This window comes from Epinephelus moara, chromosome 2, assembly GCF_006386435.1.
Source record: "Epinephelus moara isolate mb chromosome 2, YSFRI_EMoa_1.0, whole genome shotgun sequence".
Classification (NCBI taxonomy): domain Eukaryota; kingdom Metazoa; phylum Chordata; class Actinopteri; order Perciformes; family Serranidae; genus Epinephelus; species Epinephelus moara.
Genome location: NC_065507.1, coordinates 40,756,661 through 40,769,856, shown reverse-complemented (window position 1 = coordinate 40,769,856; position 13,196 = coordinate 40,756,661). Strand labels below are relative to the sequence as shown.

At 38.8% G+C, this 13,196-nt stretch overlaps 1 protein-coding gene across 1 annotated transcript in view; it reads left to right on the top strand.

The window, feature by feature from the left end:
* Positions 1-601: 601 nt before the first annotated feature.
* The window catches only part of LOC126397119 (seizure protein 6 homolog), a 475,464-nt gene continuing 462,869 nt past the window's right edge, over positions 602-13,196 (top strand). The window contains exon 1 of the mRNA XM_050055639.1: positions 602-972. Coding sequence (XP_049911596.1) covers positions 783-972 — 190 coding nt within the window. The 5' untranslated portion in view covers positions 602-782. The remainder of the gene's footprint in view (positions 973-13,196) is intronic.

Here is a 13,196-nt window from a genome sequence, read left to right as displayed (position 1 = left end):
GTGGGAGGCTGGCCCATTACAAGGTCAAGACTGATCTTTTAAGATATATTTTTCCAGCATAATTGAGAATTAAAACTGGTTTTACCAGGGGCGTTGTAGTGGGGGGAAAAATGGGACTGATTACCCAGGGCCCCAACGCACACTGTCATTTCTTTCCCCCAGAAAAGGATTCCAAAAAAGAAAAGAAAGGAAAGGGAAAGAAAGCAAACTGACTTTGTAATAATAATGATAATAATAACAACAATAATAAAATCCAAAAGGTGAATGAAAGAGACAAGAATTAAGAAAGGGTCAGCGGGGGCCCACAGAAACTGCTTTTGCATAGGGCCCAGAAATTGGTGCTGCACCCTGGGTTTTACTACTTTTACCTGAGCATCACAATAGGCTACTACCTCAAATGAAAATATTCAGTGAATCAATGTTAAAAACCCCCGTTTAGTACCTAAAATAGACCAATAATTACGTGTGAGCTTCAAACTTTGAGCTTCATTTGCTTTTAGTGTGTTCCATTGGCCAACGCTAGGAGCTGTTTGTGGTGCTGAATGCACGGCGGCGGCGGCGCTGCCCTGAAGAGGAGGCTCCCAGCACAAAGCTCAGAGCGGGGCAGCGGCAGCAGCGGCGGCGGCATTAGCTCTACAGTCCACAGGCTTCACTCACTGGAGTCAGTGCACTCAGTAGTCTGTGGCCGTGGCGGCGGACCGAAACTCAAAGCCCATCGTCTTTGTCAATGAGTAAATTCAGACAGCAAAGCCGGGCTGAAGTCACCGAGAGGAGCGCTTCGTATGTGTAGTCGGTGTTCGGCGGAGCTCTCAGTGTTTCAGTCCGCCACAGGAAAAGTGTTGATCCCAAGGACGTTCACTACTAAAAGCTTGAGAAGCGCAAAACGGAGGAAAAACGTGATGAACGCGATCAGAGATTATTATCCTCTCCTGCTTGTTTTTGTGGCGGCGGTGACGAACGCGGACGCAAAAGGTAAGAATTTTGAGAAAATATTAATTCAGTGGTTTTTAATTCTGGAGTGCTCAGAAGAGCTTTTCAGCCCTCGACCTCGTTATTACTGAATGAGATGTTTTTCATGTGGATTTTTTTTTGTCTTTACGCCCGGGAAGCTTTCCGTTTTCACCGTTTCCTTTTGTCAGTCTGTCCTCCATGTGCTCACACAGCTCACTGATCTTCCTCACAAAACACACTCTTTAATGTGACCAACACATCAACACTAATAGAGATGTGCTATTTTGTTATAATTCAGTCAGATAATATATGCAGAGCGTACATATGGTACCTATCCTCAAAGCCTATTAAAGTTCAGTCAGAACACATTTCACGTAATAAAACCTACTGTCTAATAACAGTTACAACTTCTTATATGATTACTATATGGTTTCGTTATCAGTTTTCAATTTTCAAGGGAAGAAAACTCAAGTAGGCTAGGCAAAGAGGCTGATAAAAATGTCATTTCCCAGCCTTGGAAAAAACTAGAAGTGCTCCAAATGAATGCAGCCTATCTCCTAGTGCTCTTGTCACAATAGTGGAATGGCTGATAGTGTTTTTTGCAGCTTCCCTGCATTATTCATATCCCCTGACAAAACAGAGAAGGCTACAAAACATGGGTGATGTTAGAAAGTCGTCTCCCTGGATAGTTGCAGCAATTTGAACAATCACTCAATATTTTTTCCTTCCCTGCACTACAAATTAAGTCCCAGAGATTGTTATTAAATTAGTTCTCACACTGCATAGTCTGTGCATCAGAAATGATTATCCAAAATTTCATACAAACTCCTCTTTGTGTTGGATAGATGACAAGAAATAAAGTTGGGAAGGGAAGAAGTTGTCTGAAGACAAACTCCTGCTCTGTCAGGCATCTTTTAATTGGATGTGTTTGTGTAGACACAGCTGACACCAGCTGACTCCACAACCTTGTAATTCAGGTTGTGATGGATGCTTACGCCTGTGTTTGTGTTTGCATAATCACATGGAATTGTGTTGACTGGTTTTGTACGTTAAGGTCTGTAGTCTGACTGCTGACATGCTGGTGAGTGTGTACACAAAGCAGGTGATTCATTGTGACAGATGGATTTAGCTGCTTACCGTATTCAGTCTGTATTCAAATACTTAAAGGCTTGATGATTTTGATGTTAGGAGGCGAGTTTCATATACAGAATCAACCATTAGAAATGTAATGAGAAGTTGAACAAGTCCTTGTTTACTAACTGCAAAACACAACACTACAATAATTAGTACTGTATGTTCTACTGTATACAATAAGTATATAGGGTTTAATCAGGCTGCAGGCTGATGTGTGGGAACTCACAGGATCTTTGAATAACTAAATGGAGATCTGCGTTCTTCAGTTAAGCTCCTGACTTTTTTTACAAGGACATTTTTTTGGTCACAGGAAGATGGTAAAAACTCTGGCAGAGAAATGGAAAGATAAGAAAAATGTACCAACTTTTTTTTGTTTATCCTTTATTAAATTGTCATATTTAATTTGGTTATTTTTTCAACCACTTCTTTGTACACTTACATTAGTAAAATTTCACAGAAATTACAAGATGTGATTTCTAACAAAATACAGACACGCATGTTACATGATCCAAAGGATCTGGGTGGAGAAAAATCGGTGACACTTTCTCATCAGACACCCATTGTGAAGGATTTATAAGCTGTAACTAATGATGCTTTAGGGGTGTTGTGATAAAACAGGTAGCCTATTGACAATAACCCTGGTATTTAAAAATGAAATATGGGTACCGTGTTAATAATACATATATATTAATATGTTGTAAAAAATCCAGCACCTCAAATCATTTCCGTTTTTTCCCTTCTCACTTTGTCTCCCTCCCCCCAATACCATCTGGTTGCCTTCTCACTATCCATTAAGTGTAACTGCTCTTTTTGTACGATTTTGTACAGTTATGGTTACAGACTGTCTCTCCACCAGAGGTGGTTCTAAAATTTGAGGACCTTGAGGGCTTAGCCCTGTCCTCTGTGGGGGGTCTGGGTGGATCCTCCCTCAGGAATATTTTGATGAACAAGCTCTATTGTGAGGCTTTTTTTAATGCACTCTGGCATCTTATTTTATATCTTAAAATTAATATTTACTATTGAGTAGAAACAGAATACTTTGCAATTGCTATCATTGAAAATAAGAGAATTTAAGGTACTTGTAAGTGAGTATTTCTATTCAATGCTGTTATACTTCCCTCTCAGAGGGAAATAGTGCATATTTTTTTACTATACACTACATTTATTTGTCTACTTAAGGTACTTTAAAGACTCAAATTAAAAATACAAAATATGATCAACTAATAAAATATGATGCATCATTATAGATTAAACTACTCAGCAGAATATATAAAGCCTTTAACATTAAAGTGATTACTGATGCACTTTCTCTCTCTCTCTCTCTCTCTCTCTCTCTCTCTCTCTCTCTCTCATGCATGTGTTCACACAAAATGTGCTGCTTTGATGAAACAGAGGACTCCAAACTTGCGTTTTTGATTAACTCTATTATATTATTATTGAGGGCTTTAATGCATGGACAAAAGACAAATAAATCAGATCTGTTTTTATTATTCAGCCCATTTTTATCTTTGGAATATACATAAAGCCTATATATTTAGATTTGCAGCTTTTAATAAAACAGTTGGGGCTGGAGCCTCAGACGCCCAGGCCTTACAATGCCACTGCTCTCCACCTACCCACACTGTATTTTGAGTGTAATTCATTTGCTATAAAAAAAAAAGAGACAAAATGCACTATAAACAAAGTTAAAGATGAATTGACTGATAGCATTGTTATAATTATTTCCATTACAAATTGTTTTATAGATATCATTATACTATTGTTATCATGGCCACGATAATTGTGCAGTGAAAATCTGATGTCATACCAGCTTTAATATCATTATAGTTTAACTTTTGGGTTGGCTTCATCTGTGTGTGCCATGTTACCAAGTCATTAATAAATGGTTATAATAATGGAGCCAGTCTGCTGCAATAAATGTTTGGTTGTTAATTCATTTTGGTCCAGATGATGCCCATCTGAAGCCTTTCTGCGGAAGATCAGAGGTCAGACTGTTTACTGGAAGAGTCTCCCTGAGTCTCCCCCTGGAAACATAGAAGTGGGTCCAGAAAATGTGCAATTTCTCAAAACTAAATAACAAATATAAATGATCCAGCAGCACTACATCACTTATTTCCAGGCGCATTACTGACCTCTTTCAACACTGGTGCTATAAATCAAAAATAACATAGTTTTACACAATGCGTGACACTCTCACATTGTTCCAATTCTTTATTGAAGACATATAATTTGTGTACTGAGTGTAATATTCAAAACCCAGATTTGACCCTGTTTTTACAGCTTCACTGGTACACCCAGCTGAAATATTAAAAAATGAATTATGGGTTCAGTGGATAACCCTAAAATCAAGTTTTTCAGCATAAAGAAATAACGTTTGTTTCATTAAAGTGTTTTTGTCAGTTGACAAACATTTTAAGAAGTCTGTCATGATCAAAAACATTTTTTGATATTTTTGAGTAGGATGGAATTACTAAGTAAAATTATCTTAACTAAAATAATTTGACCATTAAATATCATTGCAACTTTTGCATTAATATTAAGTTGGTTCAACTTATTAAAGCTTTTCGAGGTGAAAGCAAAATAATCATGCTGGTAGTATTAAACTAATGGAGTTTGTCAGATTATAAAAGACTCAGAGGACTGACTCCATAATGCCAGAGCTGGAACTACTTAAAAAAGATGCAAGCAAATTGTTACCTTCCTTTTTTAAAATTATTATTATAATTTTTTAGTTGAACCAGTGGAATTCTTTTTTAGAGTGTTCTCTCTGCTTTGTGGATCATTTTAGACACATTTCCATATAACTCAGCCTGACATGTTGGTATTACTGGAAACACTGGGATCCTACGGAGAATGTTAAACTACATGTTGTGGATCTGAACAGTGCTTGGCTGCTCAACTTGTAAGACTCTACTACTAGTGGGTGTGGCATGATTTGAATGGTTTAGGCCTCTGTTTGTGTGCCCCAGCTTTCACATTTTTTAACATTAGAACCCTCTGTTGTAGTAATATGCACACAGTATATACCAAAGCATCCACTCTATCGCCTTTTTAGGTTTTGGCCATGTACAGTAAGTCTTCTCGCTCGTCAGTGTTCATCCATCATCAGCACTGTTTAGATTAATCAGCTTTATGAGATGCTATTCTTGCTCTAATAGACAAGCATCACCCAAGGCAAGTGATACTTCACATTAACAATGGCCATCCTTCACCCTGCCCCCTGATTAGCCTGTAATCAGCAGTGCCAGGACCCTGCAGCCTCTTCATCTGGCTTCTATGTCTTGCTATGATACTGATTCAAAGCTCTTCACTGTCATTGATGCACAAAACAGCTCGCTCTTTCAGAGCTCAAAAAAATACCTTGCCTGAAACAAATATAGTGTTTTTGGGGAAGCAGAATGGCAGAGGCTAGAGACACTGTCATTTTCTGGATCATGGCTGACTGCAGGGGTGATGGTCTGGAGCTGACCTTGACCTCTGACCTCTCTAGAAGGTGGACAGTCTCCCAGCAAGGGTCTTTAACATTATGTTCCCCTTTACAAAACACACAGTTTATAAGAGGAATCTGGTGATGCATGTTTTATCCCATTTATTACAGATCACAAATACTGTACCTATGAAACATCCTCCAAAGCATGTCACACTGTTTCCTGTTTTGAATGTCTTTGTTTTTCTGCTCTCCAGGCAGCCAATTGTTTCCATTCATGGCTGCATGGTATGAAAATCAATTTGCACAGGCTGGAACCCTCACACTGATCTTTATGTCTGCCATGTTAATACAGCACAAGCCTTTCAAATGAATCTGCATTTACAGCTACACAGCAGTAAGTCAACAGAAGCAGACGTGACATTCACTGTGATGGATACTACAGCTCCAAATTTATGTATATTTTCTGTATGTTGAATTTTATGTTTTAAAAATTATTCAGTGAAATAAATGGCAAAAAATAGATAAGCAGAAAGTAGGAATACGTACTTTGGAAAATGTTCAGCAGTTATGTAAAGTTAACATGATTTGTGGGCGGATCACAGCCACAATAAGACAATCTGTGGAAAAAATAGGTGTCTTATTGACCCCAGTACTTTCAAATACACCTGTGCAAAGCACACTACACATGGCAACAAAATTGTATTTTGCCTAAAGACAAACATTTTGCTTAAAAAATGCACATTTTGTTCTCAAGGTTGTAAATCAGTCAAATCAGCAGACACACTGCAGGAATCACGTCACACTCATTTCCATCAACTGTGGTGTCTTTGATGCCTATTAGGATACGTTTCCACACTTCTGTTCAGAAATCATATAAAAAATATTTTTTTCAAATAATAATAATAATCATCATCATCAGGGGTGACGTAGTGGGGGAAAAGTGGTGCTGATTACCAAGGACCCCAATGTGAGGGTTGGCCCTGGGTACAACAGCAAGCTTACACTGGTTATCATTGAGCTGTCCCCGGAACCTGCGGCAAGTGGTTACACCACTCATGGTGGTGGAGACCAACTGGTTGAGGTCACCTTATGCGGGGGTTGTGAGTTTGAGGGTCAGGGCCTTGTTGTTGATGCAGTAGGTCTCATCTGTGTTTTCTACAAGCTGGTGGACTGATATGTGCTCTTTTTATTTTTATTTCTAAATATTTAGTGCCATAACTAAATTACGCACAAAGACTATGTCATGCACAGATCCCAGAATTTGATGCAACAGCCCTGCTTACCATGCTTAGATATTTTCTTCAGTTTTCAGTCATCCAGTGTTACAGTGCAAACAGGACTGAAGTTAAAATATTTCTATGGTGAAGTTTCACCTAAATTTAAACTTTAACAGCTGTTTGCTATGTGTTGAAAACCTGTGGATGTACAGGGAAATTGTAATTTCACATTTCAACAGCTTTTTCCTTAACTTCTCCTTTTTAGTGAAATTGTCATATATGTATGTATGTATGTATGTATGTATGTATGGATGGATGGATGTATTACACTCATTGTAGCCTGAATTATTCGGTATGTGACAATATATGGCACTGAGCTTGAAGATTCTTTATTGGCTTTGTAAATAAGAAATATTGTGGCGTGTTGGGGCTAATGGGTGGAGTTTCCCAGCATGCTGTGAGACATTGTGTTTAAGGCCATAAGCAAATGGAAACTGTGTTTAAATGTATTCTAAATCACGTTACCTATTCTGCAGTGACTAATGTTTATATATTTCACAATGGTTGTAATGGGTTGCAATGTTAAGTTGTTCACATGGTTAGTGACCTTCCATCTGTGTAGGTTTTATAATACAATCAGTAGATGTGCTCAGTTAAAGAGCACCTCCTGGTTATTATGTTACCAAAGTGTGGAATTTTGCTCACTGCTAATTAATCTTGTGCTAAGGCATTCACGTCAAAAAGATACGGCATGCCTAGATAAGACATGTAGTGACTCAGTAAAAAGTAAAAATGGATTTAAACAGCCTAGAGTTTCAAAGTGCACAATATCAAGTAGACTAGTGACTATTAATTCTTGAAAGCTAAAATTCAGAAAGACATCCTCAGTAATGATACAGGACTTCATCAAGGCCCTAAATATTTCAGTTACGTGTTTTAGTAGTGCATATTCCAAAATTTGGAAAACAAATTTGCATTTAATTAATGTATCCCAAACCACAGGTCAATTAATACACAGTCATCTGTAGTCCTTTGGGATCTGGAACCCTGGAGCGGTTGCTAATTTTGCCTAGTTGGTAATCCAGCCTCGTGGCTAAAACATATAAATAATTGGTTTGGAATTTAATTGACAATGTCAATTTGTGGTTAACATATATTGATATTATTAAAGAACTGCACCTATAACACCTGTCAGCATTGCAAATACACAAGCTATAACAGTAAAGAAGTGTCCCCAGACTGCAGTAGATCACTGCGCCCACAGAGTCAGTAGTGAGGCAACAATGTTACCATTTCAGCTTTGGGTCAGTTTCAGCTCAGAGCTCAGATCCAAAAATGATCAGTCTTGCTTCTACCTAACGCTTTACCCTCAGTACTACACTCACTGCTGATTGCTGCTCTGTTATTCATCAGTTGGTCTCTCTCTGTCTACTGTCTGAGAGCAGGCATGGAGCGACACTGCGAGTTATGGTAGACCTGAAATAGGAGCTGTTTTGATGATGTCCCTGAGGTTTTAGGGTCAGGCATTCTGTCCTTTTTCTTTCAGATTACTGCCCAGATAAATACGTCGGCCCTGGCTGACCCGGAGCAAGTGATGCCTCTGGAGTCCCACCCCCGGGGCCTGCTTGCATTGCCACTGCCTGTCATCATTGTCAGCGCTCTGCTGGTAGAGCTGCCTGAAACTAATGGCTCCTGCAAGGCTGACTGGGCTAAAGGGGCTTTATTTTAGGCCAACAACAGCAACAACTCAGTACACCAAACACACACACACACACACACACACACACACACACACACACACACACACATTACAGTCTCCAGATTCTAAAGGAAGGGGCTGTTTGGTGCTGTTGGCCAAAGTAAAGAATGTAATCTCAAACAACCCAAACACACACACTGTTTTGTGTTAAAAGTCAAAAAGTCAAAACCACCAAAGCCTTCCAAACTCTCAGTTATTAAGTGATCATGTTTCTCTGAGAGGAAGCAGTATGTTCTTGAGTTTCACATATGGCTTTATAAAGTGTGGAAGGTATCACTAAAGGTGCAAGGTTTTTAGCAAGACTGAACACTAACTCCAGTCTTAGATTCACTGAAGCAATTCAACATCAAATAAGTAAATGGGACAGTTTTGGAGTCATTGAAAGCAGAGCCGGATTTTTAAACAGAATGGGTTTTTTAGGCCACAGACCCATTGGCATTGGAGCAGAGCTGTGTACATGGCTCTGCAGCAGACAAGCATGCCTTTCTGTGTGTGTGTTGGTTTTTTTTGGTGTGTTTTTTGGTGTGTCATGTCCAACATGCCAGAAAACATCTTAGTAAATAGTAGAAAGCAGCATAGAGGCCTGTAAAAACTTAACAGTGGTTACCTCTTTTCATATATCTCCTACTTATTCATTCTCTCTTTCAAACTCAGTGCAGACTAATTTGGTTTTAATTTAGTTTGACTGCTGCTCGGGTTGAGATGGATGTTGTTTTGTGGTGGCGTGTCATTGCATCTCAACAGTTAAAAAGGCTTAAATTAGCACAGTTACCTGGGTGTTGCATTTGCTGATCAGAGCCAGAGCCAATAAATGGTAAATGGACCTGCATTTGTATAGCACCTTTCTAGTCATCTAGTGACCACTCAAAGTGCTTTTTACACTACGAGTCACATTCACCCATTCACACACACATTCATACACTGGTGGCCGAGGCTACCATACAAGGTGCCACCTGCTACTCAGTTTTTAACACACTCACACACCGATGGAACAGCCATCGGGAGCCATTTGGGGTTCAGTATCTAACTCAAGGATACTTTGACATGCAGACTGGAGGAGGAGAACCGCTAATCTTTAGATTGGTGGACGACCCGCTCTACCTCTGAGCCACAGCCGTGACAACTGCAGAGTCATTTGACCTCGGTGTGAATGCTGATTTTAACCTTTCCCATTACACTAAAAGCTGAATATTAGCAGGTGTTAGTGTGTTTTTTTCTAGGTCTAGTTACTACTCGTTTTTATTCATATGTATCATGTAAGAACAATATCAACTGAAGGAGTAAAATTAGATTTGAACTTGGGGCCCCTCTATAAGACAGTTGTTTTAAGGCCCCTCTCAATTCAGTCTAAAATTTATGTTAGTTCTGCATTTAGGATTAAAAAATATATTTTCAATTAATTACATTCCAACTAATTTTATTGCTGCAAACTAATATCTTAATAGTTAAACTGGAGCCTTCGAGGCCTTTTTTCACTTTGTAGTAGTCAGGCTGCTCACAGTCTTTGTGCCAACCTAGGCTAAACACATCCTTGATTGTTTAAAACCAGTTAACTGACTCATTTTGCTAAATTGTGTTTTCTCATGGTGATTATTTTGGAAAGTTATTAAAATGTTACCCAGCATTCCCTGTGCAACACACCTCTTGCAACAATTTTTGACTAGCCACCAGGAGGGATTGTAAAATCATCACATTATTTATTTATCCATTTAATGGTTAAATTACAGTTTTTGTACATTTTATCTCTCTAGATGCAAAGATGAACTAGGCAAAATGGGAAATAGCCCAGAGGCATCATCTTTTAAGGACCCCGAAGGCCCCAGGTTAAATGTGCCAGTAGGCTACTTTGGTGTAATTCTACTAGGTTTAGAATTTGTTTGGTAAGATGCACCAAAGCACAGTATAAACTGAAATTATGAGGGCATTTATCATTTTGACCTATTCTTGAAGCACTAAAAAGCCCTGTTCAAAATTCTAGGTTCGGCATCTTAAGTGTTTTGTTGGTATCATGCTTATCTAGTGCATATTCTTTAATATTTTTGTTTTTAATAATTATCAGCAAACTAACAAACAACAAACTAGTAATATGTTATCAAGAAACTGTGAAATGTAAAGATGGTGACTCTAAGTATACCAAAGGCGCTTTTTAAAAAAACACTGTAAGTAACTGTGTTGTTGAATGTAAACTTGCAGGTATTTTCACACACATCATTTTAATCATTATTACCAGCACAGATACAGTATTTGGAATTGTGATATTAGTTTTTCCCCCTCAGAATGTAAAATAAACATATGACATAATAACCTTGCTTTCAAACAAAAATAATCGGAGCGAGAACCAAACCTCTTTTCTATCGCAATTATATGGTGACAGGCTGATATCAGATACGGAGGTAAGGGACAGTTTTGCACATCAATATAGCAGTGGAAGCCTGCATGTGCTCGTTAAAATGATGGGCAGAGTGAGAGGTAGCCTTCTGCATTTTGAATTTGTCAGTCACTCTGTGCTGGTATTGATCAGGCCTGCAATCTGAACAGACTTCATGAATTAGATGCTCCTCTTGGGGCCTGTCAGGGAGACCAATACAGTCATTATTTCCCCTGGCTTTGTCAGATTTCATTCAGTCCAGGTGTCCAAAGTAGCCACCAAAACAGGACACTATTTGATGGAGCTTCTGTACTGTATGTACAGTATCACATCTAGGTCTGTGTTTGTAGCCATGACTTTTCATAAAGTGCTATTATTTGGTCAAAATTTGATTTTGTCCAAGACAAATGGCATTCCCTCAGCCTCAGCTGGACATGGATTTAGGTATAAGTAGCAAATTTTAGCATGCTAACATGCTAAAGAAATGAGGGAATTGCGTGTGTGTGTGTGTGTGTGTGTGTGTGTGTGTGTGTGTGTGTGTGTGTGTGTGTGTGTGTGTGTGTGTGTGTGTGTGTGTGTGCATGCGTGCGTGCGTGCGTGCGTGCGTGCGTGTGTGTGTGTATGAACTAACTACTTGTCCCATCAGCCTAATAGTTTGTGTGCACATTTATGACTGTATCCTGAAGAATCACAAGAACCTCTTGTGGTTGCAGTGTTTCAAAATTGTTGACAAACTTGTTTTACAGAATGTTTTACACTGTCATTGGCTGCTGACTCCTCATTTCCCCCAACCAGCCAGTAGGGGCCATAAGAATTTTGGAAATAGTCATGGCTAAAAACAACAAGCTTTGCTGTCTGTTTAAAGCCCACATTTTGGCCCCTTGTTGTGGCTCAAAAACTGATATCCATAGAAAAGTTTGGTCTCATTTTCAACCAGAGCATCTCCAGACTGATTCCATACCCAATATGTTATGATACACCATTTTTCTGTTATTTTTGCCTCCATTTTGACTGTAAGGGAGCCGTGGGGGACACTTCCACTTCCGTAGCTCTCTGCTTAAACCCGGTTTTCTTCTGTCCACCGCATGGCTTCATATCACACTTTCACTCATTTAGAAGCAATGCATTTTGCCTGTCTGATTTTGTTAATTTTGCTCCGTTTTTTTATATTTGTGCTCATAAGTAAGTAAGCAGGCTATGAAGTCAAATGGATTCTTTTTTGATCTCTTTCAATGTTTTTATTATTGTCATTTCCTTCTTTGCTGCACTGTAGCCAACAGACAAAGACAGTAGGCCTACTGTTGAAAGTCCAGTTATGAACAACATGAACAACACAAATCAAAGACTTGTGGCTGTGTTTTATTATTAAAAATATACTTATCCTCATATACTGTAGCCTATCTTTATTTCATATACAATGCCTGTTAGCAGGAGAACTTTTTTTATTATTAGTTCTGGGATGCCTCTGAAACATGCTGAACTGTGTCTGCTAAAATTAAAAGGACGGTCTAAAGTGGTTGTGATCAGCTGGAGGGGGCAAGTTGCTGCCTGGTGGAAATCTGCACTCTATTGTGTGCACTTTTCTAGTTTTATTTTTGTTACCTTTTCTCCTTATAACGTGGAAAACCTAAATGTGTGCAACACTGATGCAGAAACACTCCCCCTAAGATCTTTGTAAAATGACCCACATACCAGCTCTTTATAAAGCCTGTGCTGATCAATCAACCAGTGGCCCTGATGTTTCCTTAAGATGGCTGGACTACTATTTGTAGACTTTTATGGATTAATTTTCATGGTCTTTCTCTGTTCTCTCTCCAGAACACCTTGTTGCAAGATCTGTCCATGAGCACTCTTAGATTTACCTATAAATGCTCAACAAAACAAATAATAACGTGACGTTACAATGCAGATCTCTTCAACTTCAACTTCAACTTTATTAAAACACCAGAGGTCAAATGGGCTTGCAGGCCAAAGACAACAATTTAAACAACACAAAGGACAGTACATAAAATAATATCTGACGGTACATCAAACACAAGACTAAAAATATTAAGACTAAGATTTTGAGACATACAGACATTACATCAAGTTAAAAAAGTAAAATTGCATTGAAGTGGAAAGTGCATTGTGTCTATATCAGTTAAGTAAAGTGCAGCTTATTTAGGAGATTAATTGCAACTGGCACGAGCATTGTCCAGCACTCTGTCCACAATGGCATGAACTGACCAACATCGGACTACAGATGTAACAAATATTACTGTCACAAATACAGGTGATCCACTCTCTATTAAATTCATTGTATGTAGTGCACAACATGTGCACCCCAGGCACGACGTT